The sequence below is a fragment of the Varanus komodoensis genome, unplaced genomic scaffold (assembly GCF_004798865.1).
Source record: "Varanus komodoensis strain SLA01 unplaced genomic scaffold, ASM479886v1 scaffold8, whole genome shotgun sequence".
NCBI classification, from domain to species: Eukaryota; Metazoa; Chordata; class Lepidosauria; order Squamata; family Varanidae; genus Varanus; species Varanus komodoensis.
The window spans coordinates 10,649,961-10,673,630 of record NW_025336481.1 but is presented as its reverse complement, the minus strand read 5'-3'; the positions used below and the strand labels follow the sequence as shown (position 1 = coordinate 10,673,630).

Below are 23,670 nucleotides of genomic sequence, written 5' to 3'. Positions count from 1 at the left end.
CTTAGTTGTGGACTGGACAAAATTTTTGCAGCTGCTTTTACCACATAGGACAGAGAAGAAAAAGGACAGCTGCTCAATCTCCCTACAAAACTTTTAGATGTACAGAGACATTGTCCTCTTTTACACTTGGCCCTCCTTGTTGGAGTATTATTGGCTTAGAAAGGCTTTTTAAAAGGTCCATCTGAAAGTGATAAACTGCCAAATCTGCCTCATGTTCCAGAGCTCTGAAAGAGACAGTTGACAGACATGGGGAAAGGGTGTGCTCATTAGACCAGGGGACCTGAGAAGAAACAGATGTGGAAAAGCAAATGCAGGGACTACTAACAATGCAAAGGAAAATGGGAAGCTATGATGCTAGGAAATCTTACTGCTATGCAGATGTGGCTCGTCTCTTTGATTCCATAATGCTTTTCCCCATTGTCATTTTATATACAAACAATAAAGTCATTAAAAACATTGTTTGTGGACCATCAGAACTCAGCATGGGAACTGTAATGATGAAAATACACGAAATACTAAGTATAGGACCTTTCTTAACTGATTCACATAGACATTTACTGTCTTGCATAACCTACCGTGCCCTTGCCTTTCCTTTGGCTCTCAAATGATGCTCCAGTCCAGAGAGATGCTCTTGAAGATATGTTCCAGATGGAAACTTCAATAATCCAAGTTAAGCGAAGAGGAAATAACATCTATGAAGTCATGCTTAGCGGCCAATCTACTTTTGGAGACCAGCATGGAGTGGTGTGAGAGTGTTGGCCTGGGGACCTGGGAGATCCAGGATCTGCTCGCTCACTGGGTCACTTTGGGCCAGTCACTCACTCTCAGCCAAGCCCACCTTACAGGGTTGCTGTTGTGAGGCTCAAATGGAGTGTAGGAGGACTTCTACCCAAGCCACCTTGGGTTCCTTACAAGAAGGAAAAAGGCAGGATATAAATACAATATAATAGTATTACTGCTACTACTACTTTGCAGAGAATCCCGTTTTCCAGACCCTCCAGTACAACCATGCGGTGCTGATTCCTTGGCTATGCAGTGGGCCTCCCGCCTGCCTTGGTGAGTCCACCTCCTCTCTGCCACAGCCGCCTGCTGCTCTCACATCTCCCCTCCCCCACAATGACCTTCCCTTGCTTGTTTGCTGGGCAGCAAGGCAGGGAACAGGTTTCCCCTGATCCCCCTTCTCTGCCCCCACATGGTCTGGGCTAAGGTGAGGCAGGTGAGCCGGCTGCACACCCAGGGGCTTTGATCAGTGGCACTCTGGCAGGGGCCCAGGCTCACCCTCAAGACCAGCCCTGCAAACACCATTGGTATATCCCAAGGATCGTCCCTGTTCTTTGCCAGTCTCATTTTTGCCGCTGCAAGCGTAGGAAGTACTGCTTCTCTATGTAACGTTTATGTTTGTCTGTCTGAAAATAAAGATGATGAAGCTAGTCCTTGGATGTCTAGCTCTGTCTGCTGTCAGACCAAATGCTCATCAGCAGGTTTATTTAGCAGAAGATCTTTGCTGATCCCGCTTCTGGGCCGAGGCATCGATAAGCCAAACAGCTTGGCTTTCCATGTAGCCCATGGTGCCAGTCCTTTAAACGGCCCAGATCCTTTGCCTTAACAACAGTCTGGTAAACAGAAATGAAATGGCTGGAGCTTTCCCCCAGTCATTCTAGCTTCTGGTCAGGAAAAACAGCTGTTGTTAAAGGAAGAGGGCTGGACCTGTATAAAGAAGTTGTTAACCCTAGTATTTATTTATTCTTGAAGTATTTGTTTTAATCCCAGGTGTTTAGAAAAATAAACATAAGAAGAGGATTTAAAAAACCAGTTAAAGTTAAAACCAGACCCAACAGGTCCTCCAGTTCAAGAGCAGTGTCTGCATGGATGCAATACTTAGGAGAGAGTAAATCCCATGGAACTCAGTGGAACTCACTTCTAAGCAACAATGTTTAAAGCAGAACTCCAAGTGTGAGCATAACCTGGGCAGGCTTTGAGCGCTGAGAAGCAGGTGAGGCAGCAGGTGCTGGCAGCTTGCAGGAAGCTATGGCTGTTCTCGGCCTGTCCTAGGCTCTCCAGGCTACCCTGCTGCCCTCAGGCATGCTGGAGGGCATTGTCCCATGACCGCTGCTGAAGTGGGGTGGGGGCTGCAGCTCAGTGGCATGGCCCCTGCTTTGCAAACAGAAGGCCCTGGGTTCGAACACGGTACAATAGGAAAGCACTCCAAGAGAGCCCCTGCCGATCAGTGCTGACCATGCTGGATCAGATGGGCACGTACTGGTATGACTGCTTTATTCTTAAGTAAGGTTCAGCGGAGGCAGGGAGAAGGCCTTTTTGGTTGTGTCTCCCCACCTGTGGAACGCCCTCCTCAGTGACCTGTATTCTAGCAGGAAGGGAACTCCTCAAACAGTTGAAACAAAATGTTGCTGGAAGAAGGTTAACCCTTCTGGTGCACACATTTCTTTCTGATACACGGCTGAGTCTGGCCAGAGAGCTTTTTGCAGGAACCTGCAGCACTATCAGACTTGCACATGCCCAATCCCTCAAAGAAAAACGTGGGATGTGGGGGCCCACTGAGCAAACTGGTATTTTTTCAAGCGCCTTTCCACCAAATCTGTTGGTGCTTGTGTTTGAAAGCCGGCCACTAGGGGGAAGAGCTGTGCTGCAAATTGCACTGGAGTGACCTCATTGTTCTAGCTGTAGAATGTGTCTGTCATCCCTCACGATGATGAACAGACTCTTCCTGCTTGGCCCCGGATGCTTGTTTGGTGCCAGCTAACTCGTTTTGTAACCATGTTGGCTGGGAGCAGTTTTATAACACTTATGAAACAGCCAGCAGCTCTCGGTGTTTCAAATCTAAGGAAGTTTCCTAGGCTTACAGAAATGGAACGACTGGACTTCACAAGACACCTCACCACCACCAGCAAGACATGGTGGGTTGTTGTATTGTCTGAACCCAGACTAGTTTCCTTGGGGTGGTTTGCTTTGCTTTGCTGCAACATGCCGAGAACCTGAGAACTCATGGTCTGTGGAAGGGTTGGTTTCACCCATGATGAGTTGGCATACATGGAAGACCCTCCTTGCTGTGGGTTGTGAGCAATGGCGATTGAGTCACACAGCAGAATCAGCAAGCAAGCAGGCAAGCAGGCAAGCAGGCAAGCAAGCATCCCTCACTGCTCTTGCTGGGCTTGACCAAGCCACAACCAATGCCTATCACTCCGCAGACGTCCAAACATGGTGGGGTGGCCGCCACTGCTTTGCGGTCCCTGTTGAGATTGGGAATGGATCGGGCTACTGTGGCTTTTCCTGATCTCCACACTGACAGCCCCTTCGAAGTGCCCAAGCAGCGCATTAGAGGGAGTATCCATTTTCAACCCTTTAAAAAAAATGTTTTGCATGCTGATTGTGTCCTCATGTCTCTTCTGTCTGCATGTGTCCTGTGCAGGGACAGGGAGATGGATGGGGAGCCTTGTGAAAAGACCCTGTTAAGAGGAACTGGAGCCTTGGTAGGAAGCTGACAAACCTCTCTGCTCCAGGAAAAGGGGTGGCTCGCACTTTTCCATGTTTCTGGACACCTGGAGTCTTGGGAATAGGTGCAAAAGTAGCACACCGGGACGTATCAGAGGAATACAATCCCCCCCACCCCCGAATTCCCTTTTTGATCCTTTGAGCAAGAATTTGATTTCCTAAAGGATGCTTTATTTCCTCCAATAGCTTCCTTGATGGTACTTCTTAACTGCGCTAGGACCTCTGTGAGTTAGTGGCAGCCTTTCTGATCTGTGGCATACGTGTGTGTGTGTGTAAAACAAATTCACAGGAAGTTTCAATGAGCTGCTTTTTACAAAATTCAAATTGCAAAAAAGTAGTACATATTAGAAGCATTTACTGTGCTTTTCTTTTTTAAAAAACATCAATATATAGACCCAGAGATATAGTTACTCCTAACAAATACAGTCATGTACTATCTTGTGGCGTAGGGCAGGTAGAGAGGAATGAGTCAGCTCATAGGAACAATTTTATTTAGTTGATGATGATGCTATTGGGACCCTTAAGGTATGTTAAGATTCATTAAATTATAAGCAAAAGACAACAACCACCTTTCCTTTCCTTTCCTTTCCTTTCCTTTCCTTTCCTTTCCTTTCCTTTCTTTTTTTTTTTTTTTTTTGCAAAGCTCTTTCAGCCAGAGAAAAACTTGACAAAGTGATCTTAAAAAAATCTGCTTTTCTTGCCAATAGATCCCAATTTTCATTTTCAGTAAAGGCAGCCTCATGGAGGAAATGATCCTGTGGGTCCTGGGTATTAAATGTGGGGCCATAGGATAGTTCAGATTCGTAGCTCAGAGCTGGGAGCTGGAGCGCAGCCTCTTGTCCCTTTGCAACTGGTGCAGAAGGAACTGTTCTGGCTGCTCTCTGAGGTTGGGAAAGTGACCCCAGAGAAGGTTAAAATGGGTGTTTCGGGGCAGGTGGGGAAAGAGACTAGACTGGGATACCAAGCTCCCTGAAGCTGTACAGCTCCTCCTCTCTGCCTCCAAGACGCCTAGTGAGAATGCAGAGCAGAGCAAGAGGGGGACTGCATCTTAGTACAGGCTGCCATCCTTTGGGTCTGTGCTGCTGGAAACAATGTTGGACAGATGAGAATAATTGCAAAGCATCAAGTCATGTGAAAAAGACTATGATTCAGAAGTCTTTATCAAAATACTGTGGTGAAATTGCTTTGGAAATGTTCGCTTTGGCAAAAGACAGCTGCATGTCTGATCTGGTTTCCTCCCATTTGCTTCCTAATATTTCATCTTAAAAAAAGAAAAGCCAATTATAAAGTTGGTGGTTTTCTGTCCTGCATTCCTGGGCGTTTGTTGCAGTTCAAATTAAAGTAATAAATCATACCTCTTTGGCCATGACAATCTTTTCAAGATGTTACATTTTCTTCAGGCAATGTAAGGACCCATGTGGCAGAAGAAACATCTGTGGTGAAGCATGTTTAGTGTCCAAATTCTGCACACAGATTATCCGCAGATGGAAGCATGCACATCCTTTTGAAGGCAGAGTTTATCCCTTGACGAAAAGAAACCCTTTTCTTATTAAAACAAGAACCAGTCAACGGACCCCGATGCCTCTCCTTGTTGCTGGAAGTTAAAGGTTAAAGTTCCTGGCCAGTGTGATGTAGGAGTTAGAGTGTCGAACTGGAATTTGGGAGTTCTCAAATTTTCTCATCCCCACTCAGCCAGGAAGCTCCTTGGGTGACTCTGGGTTGTTGCGAGGATGAAGTGGAGAGTAGCAGGAAGATGGGTGGGTGGGTGGCTTTGGCCTTGGGTGCCTTACAAGAGGAAAAATGGGTGGAATATAAATGTAATGCGATGATTATGAACTGGGATGGTCTGTCCTGATTTCATCAACCACACTGCAGGCTCCAAGTTGCAGCAAGCATGAGAGCAAGATGCCTTCCATGGGCCTTTTCTCTCCTCAGGACTGGCATTCTGGCCCATTTGCTTTTCCTGTCCTTTGGGCCCAATTGGTGCGGGGGGGGGGGGAGGTGAAGGGTGGAGCCTGGGCACTTCTGTGCCCAAAATGTATGTTGGAGGACTGTGCTATGTAGCGCTGAGAAAGGTGCTGGGAAGGGCACTTGCAGCTCCTCTGTGAGGAGAGGTTTCTATAGCTGGGAATGTTTAGCTTTAAAAGACAAAAGGAAAGGCAGGGGAGACATGATAGAGATGGGCAAAATTGGGCAAGATATGGAGAGACTGGAAAGGGAGACGTTTCTCTTTCTCTCCTAATGTAGAACCCAAACGAGTCTTCCCATGAAGCTCACCAGAGGAAGATTCGGGACAGATAAAAGGAAGGATCTTATTTGCACAGGAGTTTGTTCAATTGCGGTGTTCAACACAATGGCCACCAATCTGGATGGCTTGAAGAGGGGACTGGATACACTCCTGGTGGAGAAAGCTGTCCGTGCCCGTTAGCCAGTCCTGATGACTGCATGCAGCCTCCGGGATCCGAGGCAGTGCTCCTATGGATGCCCATTGGTGGGGAACACGGCTGGGAGGTGCTGCTGTATCCTGTCCCGCTTGCAGGATCCAGTGGGCAGCCAGCTGTGCGAAGAGAATGCTGGACTAGATGGGCCCCTTGGTTTGATCCAGCAGGGCGCTTCCTACACTCTAACATTCTCCCATTAGTTTTGCCGTGAAATCTCCAGACTTGCTTGAAAGAGAAGCCTAGCAAAAGCCATGTCTTCTGCCTGTGTGAAGTAGGCTGACACTAGAGTGCATCTGACCATGCATGGAGTGTTTTTCTCTAATATCCTGGAGTAAGCATCTTGGGCCATCCTGGATCTTGCATTGGAGGGAAGAATTTGATCCCCCTGCCTTTTAGTTAAGTGCTCTTAGTACCTCCAGAAAAGCTTCTTATAAGCAGAGATAAGCAGCAGAATGTCCTGACAGCAAAACATCCTCTTAGGAGTGTGCTGACAGAATTCTTTCTCAAATGAGTTTATATTCTATACATTTTTCAGAAGACCAGAATGTCCTGTGTAGGCGGCACAAACTTTCCTGAGTGGTGAATTTTTGTCTCTGTTCATGAATGATGCATCATTTCAATTAAAAAGTGACTCATTGCATTTGGAATGAAATATACATGTTGCATGATTCATGCGACACTGAATGTAGTCTTTTCAAACAGATTTTCAGCAATAGGAAATTTGTTATAGAATGCAAATGCTATAAATTAGTTTGTCCACCCTTTATTCCTTCTCCAAACTTGAAGTATTACTAAAAAGAAGTATTGACAATTATTTATTTATTTATGATATTTGTATGCCGTCCTTTGCAAGACCTTCAGGACGGCTTACACAAATAAAATACCTATACATAAAAGTATAACATAAATAAATTAATGACCCACTCTGGCTGCAATTAAAATATGGTAATAAAATTCAATATTAAAACTTGTTCAAATATTGATTAAATAAAAAGGTCTTAACTTGGCGCCGAAAAACAATTAGGAGCATGGTATCCGGTCAATTTGTGTATTGGCAAGCTGGAACACTAAAAACCTGCCTTCTTATAGTAACTGGGAGTATTTTGCTCAGGTGAGGGCGAGAATGTTCTGAATGAGGCTGGCGTGGTATTTGAAGAGGACCTGTCTGGGAAGGTGAGAACCATCCTGTTTGAGCAGGAGTAGCGATTGTGGGTTTCGTACCAGGAAAGTGCACCGCTAGCATGTTTTGAAGGATGTTCTGTGCAGATGCAAAGCCCACACGTGTGATGTGCAGAGATAAACCTATGCGCAGTGCAAAGTAGTATTTCCTTTTGAGCTTACTGCTGATCTACTTCCTTGGAAGACCCTGACCTGGAACATTATGAGAAAAATGATTCTGTGCACTTTATGCATGCTATACATGACTCTATTAGCCAATATCATGGAGAATAAAAAGCTGAAATCCAGTGAAATAGCTCCACCCATGAAATTGCTTTCATTAGTGGAACTGGGAGAGAGACCGTTCCCCCTCACCCTTCCATGGTTTGGAGGGCTGAAAGAACCTCCTGGAGAAAAGACTGCTTTATCTTACCAAGCTTTTTAGCCCTTCAGCTTTAAAACTCATGTTACAGTGCAATCCCATGTATGTTTAGATAGGAAAAAGTGCTATGACTCCCAGAATCTCCCAGACAGAAAAGATGGCTGCCTTCATGTGTTGTAGCTTGAGGGTGCTCCTTGGTCCATCGTTGTTACTTGAGGCCCCGGTGACCTCAGTGGACACCAGCTGGGGTCCAACTCTGCCCCTCCCTGTACAGGGATAGCCTGGTTTCAGTAATGTACGTGCTGGCAATCGCCAAATTAGATTCTTACAATGCACTCTGTGTGGGGCTGCCCTTGAAGGTGATTCAGAAGCTGCAGCTGGTGCAGAACGCAACAGCCAGATTAAAACTGGGACCCACTGGGCTGAACACACAGCCAGTTCTGGTAAACTCGCGTTGGCTGCCTGCATGTTTCAGTCCCATCTGAAGATGCTGGTTTTAACCTATGAAGTCTTACATGCTTTAGGACCTTAATACCTGTTGGAGTGCCTCTCCTAACTGCAAGTTACTTGGATACTATGCTCAACATCTAGAGCCTTCCTCCAAGTGCCGACTTGGAGGGAAGCATTGAGGGTGGAAAGAAGAGGGAGGGCTTTTTCTCCCCATCTGAGGAACAACCTCTCCACTGTGGTCTGGCAGACCCTAAATTTGTCATTGTTTTGGCACGATGTTAAAATGTCCTTCTCCAAGGCCTTTAAGAATTTATTTGGCTACCCAAGGGCTTGAATGGAATTACCCATTCCAGGTATTTTGCAGAGAAATTTTTGCTATTGTCTTGTCAGCGTTCATTCACAATTTCCCTTTTCCCCTGCAGCTTCTTTACTTTTTACTTACAACAGAAAACCCATTAAAAAAAAAATGGAAAAGCGGCACAATGCCTTCTAAATGGTATTGCTAGGGGCCCTCCATCTGAAAACCCTTGATCCCTAGCAAATGTTTGCATATTATGGGATTTATTTACTTACTTTTGTCACAGCATACACCATATTACATTTACACAACTTGGGAGCAGGCTATTTGAGAAAGCCCCTGCTCTCTTAACACCATGCCAGGGCTCTGGTGCTTTTGCCTGAACCTGCAGTCTTCATTTATTTATTTAAACAACTTATATGCTTATAGTCTGTTTGGAATCCACTTGGAAAGGAGTCCTTAGTTAACAGGATCCCTCTCGGCTGTGCTCCTTGTTGGTTTCATTTCCAGCACCTGCCTAAGACATCTATTATTTACACAAGCCCTTTCTGACTAACACACCATGCATTAATTCTGCATTTTGAGTATCATTTTTTTCTCACCCTTTTATTGCTCAGTGTTCAGATATTTTACTGAATGTAGAGCAGTGTATAAACCTTGCAAATAACCCCTCATTTGCCATTTTGTAGCCTGGGGGTATGGAACCTCCACTAGAGTCCACAAGCCAAATTAAGCCCTGTAGGCCACCCATCCAGCCCAATGTCACAATATGCAGAACTCTCTTTGGAGCGCTCCACACTTCAGTTGGTGAGACCCCCAAAGAAAACTCAAACGTTGATGCAGGGCTTGTGTATTTATTTTCTGTACCATCTGTGTAAGTGCCAACTGAAGATTATATGTCATACAAGTATCTGGCTTATAGAGTTTATTCCACAGTAAATTAGTCTTTAAGGTAGCAGAGGACTCTGTTGTATGAGGACTCTAATATGACTACCCCTTTGATATTTAACATGGTTCTTTCAAATTAGGTCAGCAAATGTCACTCAGTCTATATTAAATTAAGGATACTATTAGCAGTTTTGTTCCTGGAAAATTGGAGACTAAGGGCACAAATCTATGCAGATGCAGATAGTCCCTCAAACTGAGAAGTCTGTGGCCTCCTAAGAGGGGTGGGAGAAGTGCAGAGGAAAAAGTTGCTTCTGTGTTTCTCGCTGTGCAAAGCACTGAGGACAGCCAAGTTCAAGCCATCTATGTTGGCTGCTGGAGTGGGAGGGAAGGGAGCTGAGGTACTGCCAGCATCTTGGTATCCTAGTCTCCCACCTTGCCCTCAAAAGCCCTTCTCCATGGTTATCCTTTCAACCTTGGAAAAGCCACTGTCACAGTTGCTTCTACCCTGGCTGCAGGGTGGAGCGGGGGGACCTGAGCATGGCTCCTCAGCTTCAACGTTGGAGCAATTTTCTGACTTTGTAGCCTGGAATCTGTAAGACCCTATGGCCATCTGGGTGCTGTTTAGCAGCCACCTAATACATACGAGTATAACATATAGATGTAAAATGCAAGTATGCATATAAGCAACGCAGAAAAGTCTCTGAAGAACCTGCTTTCATTTCAATGCAGCAAGTGCAGAAGAACTTGCTGGTGGATTGATGTTACCATAATCAAATAGTAAATGGGTGCACAATAGCATATATCTAAAATATTCTCAAGAATGAAACAGTAAACCTTAAACATGTTTATATTGATAAAAGGTGTCTTTCCAATTTGCTTGCAGTGGGATTGCACATCACCTTATTAAAACATCTACGTGGGAAGTCATTACGATTTATTAACCTTGGTGGCGATTGTTTTTCTTTCTGTATATTCCCAATATGTATAGACACATTTTGGCTCTATAACTTTGATAGAGTTTGTCCAGTTTGGAAATAAACCTAATTATATTAACACAGGTGGGTGGATGTGTTTTTCTTTTTCTGTTTTTGTTATGCGTTACTAAACAATGCCTCAGGCAACAATATATTAGCTACTGCAGATGACTCATTTCATTATATATTAGAATGATAAACTTTTTATTAACTATAGCATATTTTTGTGAAGATTTTCCATGTATTTGAGATCATATAAATTAAGATCATGAGCTGACATTTCAAACAACAACATGACTTTATATAGGGAAAAACCTAGTTTTTCTGTCTTAGCAGGGAAGGGTTCAGCAATTCTTTTTCTCCTCCTATATTTTTATTTACTTAAGTTATACTGATAATTTTAATCTTATATTTGTAAACCAATGTATTTTTTGTATTTTGTATTTAATGGTAATTTATTATGTGCTATTGTATTTCATTGTATTTTATCGTGTTGTAAGCCGCCCCGAGGTTTCGGCAAGGGGCGGCATAGAAATGTTATAATAATAATAATAAATAATAATAATTGGATTTGCCCCTCGCAAGGCTTTACCTGTCCAAAAAAGCAGCCAGATTTGTGCCCTGACCAGTGAGTTTGATTTAGAATTTGTTTGCACCTGTTTAAAGTTTGTGCTAATTAAAGTCATGGAAGCCAATAATTGTCTCAGGGTCTGGAGGGATCAGTAATAACCCCAGGGCCCCAAGATAAGATGATGACTAAGAATACAGCAAGACAAAGTGGGAGGAGAGAGAAGTAGCTAAACAAGGGGCTAGTAGTGTGGGGAAAGAGAGAAGGGGAAAGGTCTCTGTGGTCAGAAGACTGCACCTGGGTAAGAAACAATGCGTTCCTTCTCTTTCTGCCTGCCCAACCACTGAGAACAGGAAGGAGAAATGGCATCCTAACATTTTTCAAGTTTTTTTAAAAAATAAAAATTATTTTGGGGGGGGGCAGGGAATATGAAGCTGCATGGGCACCTTGAAGGCCCCGCAAGTCCCTGGAGTAAGTAGGCTTGACAGACTGAAAACTATAAGCCATGACAGAAAAAAAAAATGGAGTGAAGACACTGGAGTTTCAAGCCTTGAAGGAAAGTTAAACATGACTGTCAGATGAACGGGGTATACATTTTTATTTCTTATGCACTAAGTGTGCAAGAGATAACCTCAGGCTAGACAGGTAAGAGGAAAAAGCAGGCCATTCGATTTAGCCTGCTGAAAGTCAGTCAGTCAGTCAGTCAGTCAGTCAGTCTTCCCTATTCCTTTTTCCATGTGAGTCCTATCTTTTTAGATAGTAAACCTACAGGCAGGGACGTGTGTTTTACCGATTTGTATAAGCTGCTCTGTGAGACTTTTTTGTCTGAGAAAAGATTTAAAAATATTCTAAATAAATGTAAATGAAGAACATGTGAATAGCATCAAGAACAGTTAAGCTCCGACATGATGCTTTCCTTTGCACAATTCTTGAAAACATTTATTGATAAAATATCTGAAACAGATACAAGCAAGTAAAAAGGTTGCATTATATATTAAGAAAAATGGAATATGGCTAAAAGAGATTCTTAAAAATTCAAAAGGCAACACCTGAACTTTCCTGATTTTATTTGTACCTTGCCTTTCCAAGAAATATAGCACTTGAGATTGCTTACTATCATAAAAACAGCTTGATTTTAAAAACAGCTTGGTTTCCTGTAAATCCAACCTTTCATGCAAGATTCTACAGGAAAAGGAACCCCATCTTCCTGGCCACAGAATAAATATAAGATAGATGGTGCAGGGCTATAATGAAGTAAACTTCCTAACAGCAGTTACAAGATAACCTAATCATGTGAAGCTATCTCAGTGATTCATTCTCTTAACAAGTCCTAATATTCTTTCCCAAAGCCTTGTAGTATAACATATACACAGTAACACTCTTACTCTTCTCACAATCATTATTTCTGACAGACTGATCTTAGAAACATAGAAACAGAGTGAGTCAGAAGGGGCCTCCCGGGCCATCTAGTCTGACCCCCTGGCTCTAGCCGGTTCTGCTCACGACATGCCTACCGTGTGCATGTCTAGCCTGTCCTTGAACACCCGCACCGATGGAGCCTCAACCACCCCCCGTGGAAGCCCATTCCATACCCTTGGGGTCCTAACTGTCAGGAAATACTTCCTGGCATCCAAATTAAACCTTGGCTCCCTGAGCTTTGCTCCATTGGAGCACATCCTGCCCATCTCTGCAGGGGACAACAGGTCTCTACCCACCTCAGTGTGACACCCCCTCACATACCTATATGTCACCAACAGATCCCCTCAGAGTCTCCTCTTCTCCAGGCTCAAAAGACCCACTTCCCTCATATGAGATCTCACCTCATATGGCTTTCCGGCCACCATCCTTGTGGTCCTATGCTGCACTGACCCTAACTTGGCTAACTTAATCTTAACTCTTCCTCCAATACCAAATTTGCTTTTAGGACAAAGACTACTAAGAGCTATTGGCCTTAGACATATTTGCACCTAAAGCAAAATATCTCATGGTATTCTGTTACGCTCATCCTACAGAGACAGAGTAGAATATTCAAGCGGCATTTTAACTGTTAATACTATTGGATTTTATCTGGCCAGGGTGGCTTATTTTATACTGTATTTTTGTATTTTTAATTTCATGTTTATATTTTTAATTTATATTATAATTATTTTAACTTAGTGTTGTAAGCCGCCCCAAATGGGGCGGCATAAAAATGTTTTAATAAATAAATACAGGCAGGAAAACAGCACCCCTGCTGGAATCTGCTCCCCCACCCTGAACCAGGCACCACATGATACTTCATAATAAGCTTATCATTGCCAAAAGCTTTGTGCATGGCATTAGCATGGTGCCCATAAGTTAATGCTGAGCTGATATTCCCATGCAGTACAACAGGCAGAATGCCCCAGTATAAATATTTAGGATCAAAGTGTTACATATGTGGCTTTGATTTGAGGAATATGTTGTACAATTTAATTTCTCCCATTTAATTTAATGAAATGTTAGGCATGTTCAGCTTATTTAAGCTCAATTGGTTTCAATAGGGGAGCTGCATGTGAAATACTTGCTAGTTTTGAAGTCAATGGGCTTTAAATGGGATCACCTCTTTTAGGCTGTGGGTCAGGGTTTCGCAAGGTGTACTCCTGTGCAAGTGTATTCCTATGAAGAGCTTCTTCCATGGAGGTGGCACCCACGCAGGTGCCAATGTTTCTTCAAGCTATTGCTATCATGCATGTTTATGGTCACACATACATGATGCATGCGCAGCAACATTTAGGGTTCTAGTCCATGTCTGTGGACAAAAAAAAGTACTTTATTTGACTTCTAATTTTGTTCTTTCCCACAGGCAGAGGAACAGTACATTTTAAAACATTTTAAAATTGCTCAAACCCTTTCCTTAAGCCTGGTTACCAAATGGAAGAGTTACATTTGTTCCAAATTTTAACCAAAAGTCATCCCAAATATATAAGGACTTTGACGAGCTTCCAGATGGAAGGAATTGAACAACTGTACCATAGCCATTGAGAAAATTCTTCTGTTTTGCTATTGCTTGAACCTGATGTACAGATTTATTTATTTATTAAAACGTTTTTATGCCGCCCCATTCGCCAAAGCCTCGGTATTCGCCATAGCCTAGTCAATCAGCGTGGGATTACTCAATTAAGCCTTTATAGGTTAAAGTCACTGCCTTCAGCCTTGGTAGGGCTGCAGGAGGCCAGTACAGAACCTGGTGCACTAAAAAGCCCTGCTCCTTTACCCATTCCTTCCAGGAGGAAGCTGCTATGTTCTACCCCAAAATACATGCCACATTTTTGTGCATATTTCAAGTTTCAGATTTTTTAAAAAAATGAGAGGAAAAAAAAGAATGAAATGCACCTGAAATACCTCACACTTTTAATGTACTATTTGATCTAATCTTATTCCAACATACTGGACACTGATATTGCAAAAATGCATTTCTTCCATGATATTACAAAAATGCTATTTTCTGTGTACTTAAGAACCAGTTGTAACAAATGCTTTTATCATGATTAACGTTGCACTCTGTTCCTTAAATTAGCTTGCAATTTTAATGGCCTTATTCCTTTTCCGGCTTTCCCTCTATGTGCACTTCTTCCTACGTTTTGCTGGGGGAGGAAAAAAGGCTTAGGTTTAGATTATTTGGCACAACAAAACAACCACATAAAATAAGCATGAAGTATACGTGCAAGCAGAGCCCACCCACCTGATGTTCTCTGTGTACGAAAGAGATCCACGTGGTTGTTCTACTGGGCTTTCCCCCACCCCGTCTTCGGCTGGGGGTGCAATGTGCTTAGCTTTGCGTGGCAACGTGGGGTTCTGTATCACCTCACATACAGATGCTTGGTCACAAGAGCCTCTTCAAGGCATCACTGCATGGCATATTTGGATGACTGCTGAAAGTGGCTTGTGGATCAGGGGAAGGATAATTATACATGGTGTGGGAAGGCCTCGTGGCATGGTCAGACTGCTTCTGATCGTCCAGGACACAGCAGCCTGCCTGGTGGCCTTTTGGTGGATAAAAATGCATTGGAAACTGCTTTGTGCAGAGATGAAGCTAGGAGGGTAAAATACTGTGTCCGTTGTGATTACTTGAGAAAACAAAGTCTTCTGTGTTTGCTAAAACACTGAAGGTCGCTGAAAATCCAAAATAAAATAGGCTTTACTTACCCCACAACCATTTAGTTAGTTGCTCCCCAAGGAAGTAGAAGGTTATCATTACACAAACAGCACAGATGAGAAATATAGCCTTTTCACATGGACCAAGCACTCCTAAAATGGGATATGCCCAAATTCCACCTACATGGTGCACCCAAAATATCCTATATACAAAGATAAATATAATGGTAAGAAACCATAAATTAGAAAGAATGCTAGCTGATTACATTTATTTCTGAGGTCACATGAAATACTACCCTAGGTTTGCTGGAAATTACAGGCAGAAAATTGTGCTGGGTGAATGTGGATTTCATTAAAACATTGAATGCTATACAAAATGTTGATCTCTTGAAAATCCCATTGATATAAATCAATGAGAAACAAAGGTGGCCAGATCATGGGGCCAGATTCATGGTAATTTAGGAAGTAACATTTGAACAATATGCACTGTTTGTGTAGTATTTACGTTATTTTATGGCCAATTTAACATCACAGAGGAATTAAAGTAAATTAGTTCAAAGAGGTCATTGCAAACAGACTTCCATGTGCAGAAAGGGGCAAACAATATGATCAAAGGACTGGAGCAACTCCCCTGTGAGAAGAGACTGTAATATCTGGGGCTGGTTAGAGTAGAAAAAAGGGGAGAAAAGATAAAGGTATATAAAATTATACATAGTATGAAGAAAGTGGGGTCATCCAATGAAGCTAAACAGCAGGAGATTCAGATGCATAAACTGTGTAATTCACTACCACAAATTTCACTAATGGCCACCAATTTTGATGGCTTTAAAAGTGACTTAGACACATTAATGGATTTATGGAAGTTAAAAAATATCAAAGGCTAGTAATCATGACTACCATATATTGCCTTCTAGTATCAAGGGCAGAATGCCTCTGTATGCTAATTGCTAGGAACACAGGTAGGAATATTCTGCTGCATTTCTCTCCTACTTCACAGCTTCCCACAGGCATTTGATTGGCCACTGAATAAACAGAATGCTGGACTAGATAGCTCTTTGATGGGCTATAATATGGCTCTTCTTACTGTTAATATACACACGCATACTTTTCTTGCATTTTTCTTAAATAGCTTTTAGCTAATATAGAATGAAGTATAATACCTAAGCAAACTGAGTACAAATGTTTTGTATTCTGCAAGTACATCAGGAAAAAGACTGAATACCTACCACATGAGGTATACTGCTGCGAAAGCACAAAGTCCCAAAATCCCTGTCATCCGACGAGGATACTTGTGTGCGCATATAACAAGCTCAACTACAAGTAGTGGCAGAATAGTAGTATGCTAAAAATCAAGATCATATGTAAGTATCAGAGCTGGAAGCATATGGTGCGAATGAAAACAAAGCTTTACTGTGTGTTACAGTTGTTTCAGTCACACTCAATATTATTCATTTATTTTATTCATATGCCACTTTTTTCTTTCAAGGAACACAAGGGATCTTACATAATTCTCCTCCTCCTCTCAGTCTTAGCCTCACAACAACAACCCTGTGAGGTACGTTGGGCTGTGAATTTGTGATTGGCCCCAAAACACCCAGTGAGCTCCATGGCTGAGTGGGGACTAGAATCCAGAGTTCCTGAGTCTTAGTCCTGCAGTCTTAACCACTGCACCACACTAGCCCCCAACAGGACATCTTTTATATTTCTGTTCCATGTTTATCTCAAGGAAAATGTTTTTATGGGCTAGCTATAAAGCAGAAAAATCCTGTGAATTCCCCACCTCCTGTTGAAACTTCTGTATCCAGGAATGTGTTCTGTTATTTTAAGGGACCACACACAGGCATGCAAAGTACGAGATGAAATATATCTAGAACACAGCCCTACCAAAGCCAAAGGCAGTGGCTTTGTTCTGTAAAGACTGCAGGACATAAAGATTGAACAGACGCATTATTTTGGTTTAATATTATGCACACTTCGAGTATGTAGAACTGTACTGCACAGGATGCTGGGGTGTGGCTGCTGTAATGCAATATATTCTCCCCCACTCCTATTCTGAGTAAAGGGCATGAACGGAATTATGCCCAATGCTGCAGCCGTGAATGCTGTACTTGTGTAAATGAAGCACAAGCTACTCTGGCTTGTTCACTAACTACAGTTCCCCAAGTACAAACATAACAGGAAACGTTGGTTGGTTTAAAATGGGAAGTGCATCTTCTACTCTCCCCTTCTGGCATGTACTGCTGAAGAAGGGGAAACGCATGTGCTTGATTTTGGTCACTGTTTATGTATACACTGGTACCTTGGCTCACGAATGCCTCAGTTCATGACCAAATCGGGTCGCAAACAAAAATTTCATAAACATTTTGACTTAGGTTGCAAACTCTGCATTGGGTGGCGGCCCGAGTGGGGAGATGGCCGCGATCATGCACGTCTTTCCTGCATAAGCGCACCCCTGATTGCGCCCGTCTTCTCTGCAGGAGCGCAACCGCGATCTCAGCCATCTCCCCCACCAGCATGATCGCGCCTGGCTCCCCCTGCTCCGAGCGTGCCCACGCTCGCCCCCATCTCCCCCCGCAGCACGCCCGTGATTGCGCCTGTCTCTTCCCCTCCAGTGTGCAGGGATGACAGCCGCGATTGTGGTCGTGTTGGAGGGGCGGGGAGATGGCCGCGCTCGTGCTCGGGGTGGGAGGGGAGATGGCCTCGATCTTTGTTGTTCTTTGTCACTTTGCTTTACATTTTTCTGATTAAAAAAAATAGTTACAGAACAGATTAATCTTATTTGCATTGAACTTTATGGGGAAATTTAACTTGGCTCATGGCCAATTTGGGTCACGACCAGAGTCCTGGAATGTATTAAGTTCGTGAGCCAAGGTACCACTGTATAATACTCGAGAGTAGTATTTTATTTTTATTTATTTATTAAAACATTTTTATGCCGCCCCATTTGCCGAAGCCTCGGGGCGGCTTACAACAATAAATAAAACCAATAAGTTAAAATATACATATAAAATAATCATAATAATTTAAAACACACAATATAAAATAAGCCGCCCTGGCCAGATAAAATTCAGTAGTATTAACATTTAAAATGTTGCTTAAATAAAAAGGTCTTTGCCTGGCGCTGAAAAACAAATAACGACGGTGCCAGGCGGACCTCTCTGGGGAGCGCATTCCATAACTTAGGCGCCACCGCTGAGAAAGCCCTCCTCCGAGTAGCCACCCTCCTAATTTCTCTCACGGAGGGCTCCCGGAGAAGGGCCTCTCCCGCCGATCTCAGTGGGCGACTGGGCATATATGGATGTAAGTGCTCCTTCAGGTAACCAGGACCCAAGCCATTTAGGGCTTTATAGGTCATTACCAACACCTTGAATTGGGCCCAGACTTCAATGGGGAGCCAGTGAAGCTGACGGAGAACTGGAGTCATGTGAACATAACATCCAGTCCCCGTCAGCAGCCTGGCAGCTCTATTCTGAACCAATTGAAGTATCCGGACCGTCTTCAAGGGTAGCCCCACGTAGAGCGCGTTACAGAAGTCAAGATGGGAAGTCACCAGCGCATGAGTCACTGTTGCAAGGCAGTCGTACTCCAGGTAGGGACGCAGCTGATGAATCAGCCGAAGCTGGAGGAAAGCGCTCCTCGCCGCTGTTGTCACCTGAGCTTCGAGTGAAAGCTCCGGGTCGAGGAGCACTCCCAAGCTGCGGACCTTGTCCCTAGGAGGGAGTGCAACCCCGTTCAGGACAAGGTTCAACTCACCTTCTCCAAAGCCCGAACCACCAACCAACAGGACCTATTGGTCCCATAGACCAAATTTTGCAGCATATTTATGACCAGATTAAGACTGAACAGACTGCACAGATCAAAAGAAATATTTTGAGAACCATATACTTACCATAGAATGATTAAGCCAACTTGGATTGATAGCATCCAACTCTGCTGGGTATATTAGCTCTCTGTCATATGCGTACAAGCCCCAAAAAGCAACAGCTACAAACTGTGGATAAAAGCATTTGGACATTGATAAGAATCACACACAAATGGAGACTGTGGCCATTTTAATATTTTTCAACTTCAAAATATTTTTGTTAATCCTTTCCTTTAACACTTTGGAGTATAGGTTTTTTTCAAAAAATCTTCAGGCAAAAAAACCTTAACGCTGAACACATCAGGACCAAGTAAAACTAGGTACTGTACATTGTAAGACACAAATACACATAATATTACATAATAAATTATGGTGCATTTTGTTATGTACACAGCAATTGCAGAGTAGTCTGTGTATCCCAGGGACACTGTGGGGTGAGGAACTCCTTTTCTCCATTACAGTTCCAATAAGAATAGCTATGTGAAGCTACTATTCACATTTCAAGGGAAGCTTCCACCGGTGATAATAAAGGTGTTCCTTGAAATATACATATAAGCATTGGAGAGAAAATTTTTGTTGGAATCCTAGCAGTAAGAGAACCTCCCCATCTCCTATGGTCCAAAGGCTGCTCAGGCTGTTTTTCCTGATGTGCTTATCTCCATAACAAGAAATATTATGCAAAGATTAACAGCAATTAATAGCAAACAAAGCTTGGCTCTTGGGAGTTTTCATGAGTTAAAACTCGGACAAGTGGCACCTGTGCATCCATATAATGTTGTACTCTTTCCTTCCAGGAAGAATACCTGAATCCAGCTGAGAATTGCTCCAGGACTGCGGTAGCAAGTTGAAAGAATACTCTAGTTCCAACTATTGGCAAAAGGAGTGAGAGCAACTAAGCAAGAACACCAGCAAGAAAAGATTGGCCTTGCCTAAATCCATTTAAAAGCCTATGCATAGGTCATCACCTTGTTTGGGCCTTGAAAACTGTTACCTCTGCTTTCCCCCCCTCCACACCTCTTCCATAGTATCTCATCATTTTAGTGGGTAGGCTGGTGGCAGGGCCTGTATCTTTCATTGATCTGAGTTGCTTTGGAAAATAATAGCTGAATACTACTACATTTATCATCTGAAAATCAGGATAAAAATACAGCAAATATTTTATTTATTTATTTATTTATTTATTTATTAAAACATTTCTATGCCGCCCCTTGCTGAAGCCTCGGGGCGGCTCACAACACAAAATAAAATACAATAAAATACAAAAATAACAATATAAAATTAACAATATAAAATAAATAACAATATAAAAGATAACAATATAAATAAATACATGTCTAACACCGATGATCATAGTTTGAGTATTTTTTGTCAGTTACATCTGCACAGAAGATTATAATGGTCCTTTGTTGTTTTTCACTTGCTCCTCAATGAGCAACCAGACTAGCCTGGTATAGAAACTCCTGTTTTTCTTTATGATGTGATCTCTATTGTTTAATGCCAAAGCAGAGAGAGAGAGCTTAAGTGAGAGACAAAGTTTTGCTTTTACTTGAAATGATCTTGAAGTTAGTAGGCTGGGTTTCTCCTCTCTGTGAAATCTGGGTTTTTACTGGAGCAGAAAAGAGTGGATTCAAAGGAGTGCTTTTGTAGCTTGCTGTGCAATTGAGTCCAAAATCGATTTGCTTTAGTTCCCCTCTTCTGCGCAATGCATTGCTGCTTTAGCCATGAACCCCCTGGCTCTAGTGTTCCATTCTAGTGGGTACCAGCTGATACTGAGACTCTCTTCTGGTCTGAAGAGGCCAAGGAGAGAGTCCCAAAAACTGTGGACTCACCAGTGAGAACATTCAGTTGTTTGCAGCCATTAACCTAACCAATTTTAGAAGCACACACACAAGTAGGAACCCTGCTACCAGACTTGGCTTCCTCAGTCCTTAATATAAGGGAATGTGCTTCAAAAGTGAAGAAACAGCACCTAAAATAATTTATCAAGCACTTTGCTTTCTTTCGACCCATAAAGCTAACTATAGTAGTAAGTATTTGAATGATGATGAATACAGTAATTACTTACTAAGCCAACAGGGAAAACAAATGCAGAGAAGATAAAATCTCTGATTGGCACCACTACATAGGAGACACGCTTTTCTTTGGAAGGGATACACAGAGCAACAACATCAATTAGGCTACACAGTGCATAAAGTATTGTCTGTAGAACCTATGGAATTACAATCAAATTATTTAATTAGATTATTTGATAAACAAATACATATTCCTTAATTTTCTAACAACGCAAAGGACCTGAAACAGTCTATTGCCAGTTGATTTTGGTCAGGACACATTTTCACAGTGTCTATCCATAATATGTATGCAGCAGTTCGTTTCCTTCTGGAGGCCTGGACAGAGCCCCTTCCCTCTCCCTTTGTGCCTATGTTGGAGTTAGGCAATCCCGTATGTAACTTCTCAGGGGTGGGACTCCCACCACATGGGTATCAGTGCAGATGGCTTTGTGGAAACTTCAGTCAGAGGTGTATTGCTTGGAGAGGAACGCCTTTGGGTGGATTGCAAGTTGACCTGGTCAGCTCACCTTCATATGAACCATGTCATACTGGGTCTCAATTATCTTAATACAAGCTTTAAATGAAATGCTGGAGCACTTGAAATGAACGTGCACATCAACGGAATGAGGCACGAGCAACTGCCAAGAGCCAACCTTTCTTCAACCACCGGTGTGGTGCAGTGGTTAAGAGCGCGGACCCAGGCGATCTGGTTCGAGTCCCCGCGCAGCCATGGAGCCAGCTGGGTGACTTGGGCCAGACTCTCAGCCCAACCTACCTCGCAGGGATGTTGTTGTGGGGATAAGACTGAGAGCAGGAGGAGGCGAATGATGTAAGCCTCTTCGAGTTCTTCGTAAGAATAGCGCGGGAGAGGACTCAAACAGATAAGCTAGCCTAACCTCCGCAGGCTCGAGGAGCCCCAGGGGAGGCACGCGCCTTCTCGCAGTTTCCCGCTTGCCCGCGTTCCCATTGGCTCCTACTCCCAAAGGCCCCGCCTCTGCACGTGCCACGATGGCGAATCAATGTCGCGCAGGCGCCTCTCCCTCCTCCTCTTCCCCGCCCCTCAGCATAGCGGCTGTCATTCACCGTCACCACCTGGTTAAGGAAGGTGAGATATTTCCATTGTCCGGCGTAGGTCTTGTCCTGCTCTTTGCGGACCGACCTGGGCACCCCTAAATTCTGGCTCAGGGCGAAAACCGCCCAGAGAAAGCAAAGGAAGTGCAGGAGCGCTACGGCCCGCTGACCCCGCAGCGCCAAAGCCATACTAGCGCGGGCGAGGGAGCGGCCGCGCGGGCCGTGGCCGTGCCTCGCGCAGCCGCAGCAGCGTGGACCTTTGCCGCTCAGCCGCCCGCCGCCATCTTTGGCAGCTTTGAAGCTGGTGGGCGCCCTCGCCGGCTCGCGACGCTTCTTCACCTCACAGTGGCCGTGGGGGGCCGTACCATTGCGTAGGGCGCGCGGGGGTGGGCGGGAGACACTCGTGCTCCCCCTCCTGTCTCCCCCTTCGATAGATCTTCCCAGCTAAGATCGAAAGCATTCCCTGTTCCCGTCGAAAGGTTCTTGGGCTCCTTCCCCAGCGATTTGCTTTCCTATGCAACTGGGTCGCTCTTCCCCTCAAACTGGGTTCAGCTCCGTCTTCTCCTGATCTCAGTCGCTGTGAACCGCCTTGCAAAGGAGAGCGGTAGAGCATTGCCATAGGGTAGCCTTGTCCAGCCCCTTGTCGTGCAGGTATCAGGCCAGAACTCCCGTTGATTCTAGTCAGTATCTGGGAGTGATGGGAATTGTAGTCTAGCAGATGTGGAAGGTGCCAGGTTGGAGAAGGCTGCCATAGGAAGCCATGGCATGCCGTGGGCTAGTCAGCATGCAATCTTATGCATGCTTAGGCAGAGAAAACTCCTGGGAGAAGACTGGGAGTCTTAATCTCATTTTCTGCTAGACTTGCATGGGATTGTGCCCTAGGGATTGGCCCTGAAGCAGTGAACTGGTGAATGATCAGCTTTTCACATAGCCAGTGAACAACACAAATGTGGGGGCTTTGATGCCCTGTAGCCACTTACACAGGCAGCATCCCTCATCTCAGGGCTACTAATTGCATCACTTGCAGTTAATGGCAAGACATACTGGCAAATATATTGCCTTTTCCAGTTCAGTGCACCCACATTTATCCCATGTTACAAATGTCTTAATTTTAAAAAAATCACAAAAAAGAAGAAATCACAAAAGAAGGGGAATGCTACTTGCTGGCTGACTACATATCACATATTCCATACACCCGCCTTCCCCAATCTGGTGGCCCTCAGAGGCATTTGGACTCCAACTCCTGAATTCCCATCCAGCAGGACCATTGACTGAATTCTGAGTGTTGCAGTCCAAACATGTCTGGGAGGCATGAGGTTGGTGAAGGCTGTGGCAGAAATCAAAGAAGTATGAGTTAGAATACAGCAGGAGGAGGGCGGGTTTTTCATCTCTCCTGTTTTGTGAAGCAATTCTTTAATCGGTTAGTTCCTTTGGAGTTTGTATGCTTTCCCATTTTGCTTTTATCTGCTATTGTTTTAGTGGTTCGAGCCATGCCATATGGTTACCTTGTGTCCCAGGTTCAGACAGGTGTGCAGTTTCCATGCTTCTCTTTCCTTCTAATAGTGGCCAGTATTCCATCAGCCCTTACAGCTGAAAACCAATTCCCATTTGTACTGCTCTTGCCTATATTGTCTTCCTCTCCCTCATTTGCTCACACACTCCTCTGGATGTGGCTGCAGTCAGCTGTTTCTAGGCTTAGTGGTTTATGCAGTGAAGCAACTGACTACTTGCTGGAGGAGCACTCCTTTCTTCTGCCCTGCTTTGTGACACTGTACAAGCACACTCATCCACACCTCTCCTTTTACTGGTCTATTACCAAAATAAAGTCATTCAATTCCACATCACTCCCTTCCTTACAGCACAGGTGTGCATGACCCCTTGTGTGCAGGACTCACACTGCC

The 23,670-nt window shown here is 43.9% G+C and overlaps 1 protein-coding gene across 1 annotated transcript; it reads right to left on the bottom strand.

The window, feature by feature from the left end:
- Positions 1-14,248: 14,248 nt before the first annotated feature.
- Positions 14,249-21,958, bottom strand: LOC123036476 (androgen-induced gene 1 protein-like). The gene is made up of 6 exons (XM_044455755.1): positions 21,791-21,958; positions 20,713-20,856; positions 18,675-18,776; positions 16,012-16,127; positions 14,837-14,988; positions 14,249-14,274 (listed from the first exon to the last, which is right to left on the bottom strand). The coding sequence occupies exons 1-6, from the start codon at positions 21,956-21,958 to the stop codon at positions 14,249-14,251; spliced, it is 708 nt and encodes a 235-aa protein (XP_044311690.1).
- Positions 21,959-23,670: the final 1,712 nt, after the last annotated feature.

Bases quoted from the DNA above. Each gene is read 5' to 3' on its own strand.
- LOC123036476 (XM_044455755.1), bottom strand. From the start codon at position 21,958: ATGGCTTTGGCGCTGCGGGGTCAGCGGGCCGTAGCGCTCCTGCACTTC. The intron at 20,857-21,790 runs GTGGTGACGGTG...GTAATTCCATAG, and splicing joins ATCTCACCTTCCTTAACCAG to GTTCTACAGACAATACTTTA. The intron at 14,989-16,011 runs GTAGGTATTCAG...CTTTGTATATAG, and splicing joins GCAGCAGTATACCTCATGTG to GATATTTTGGGTGCACCATG.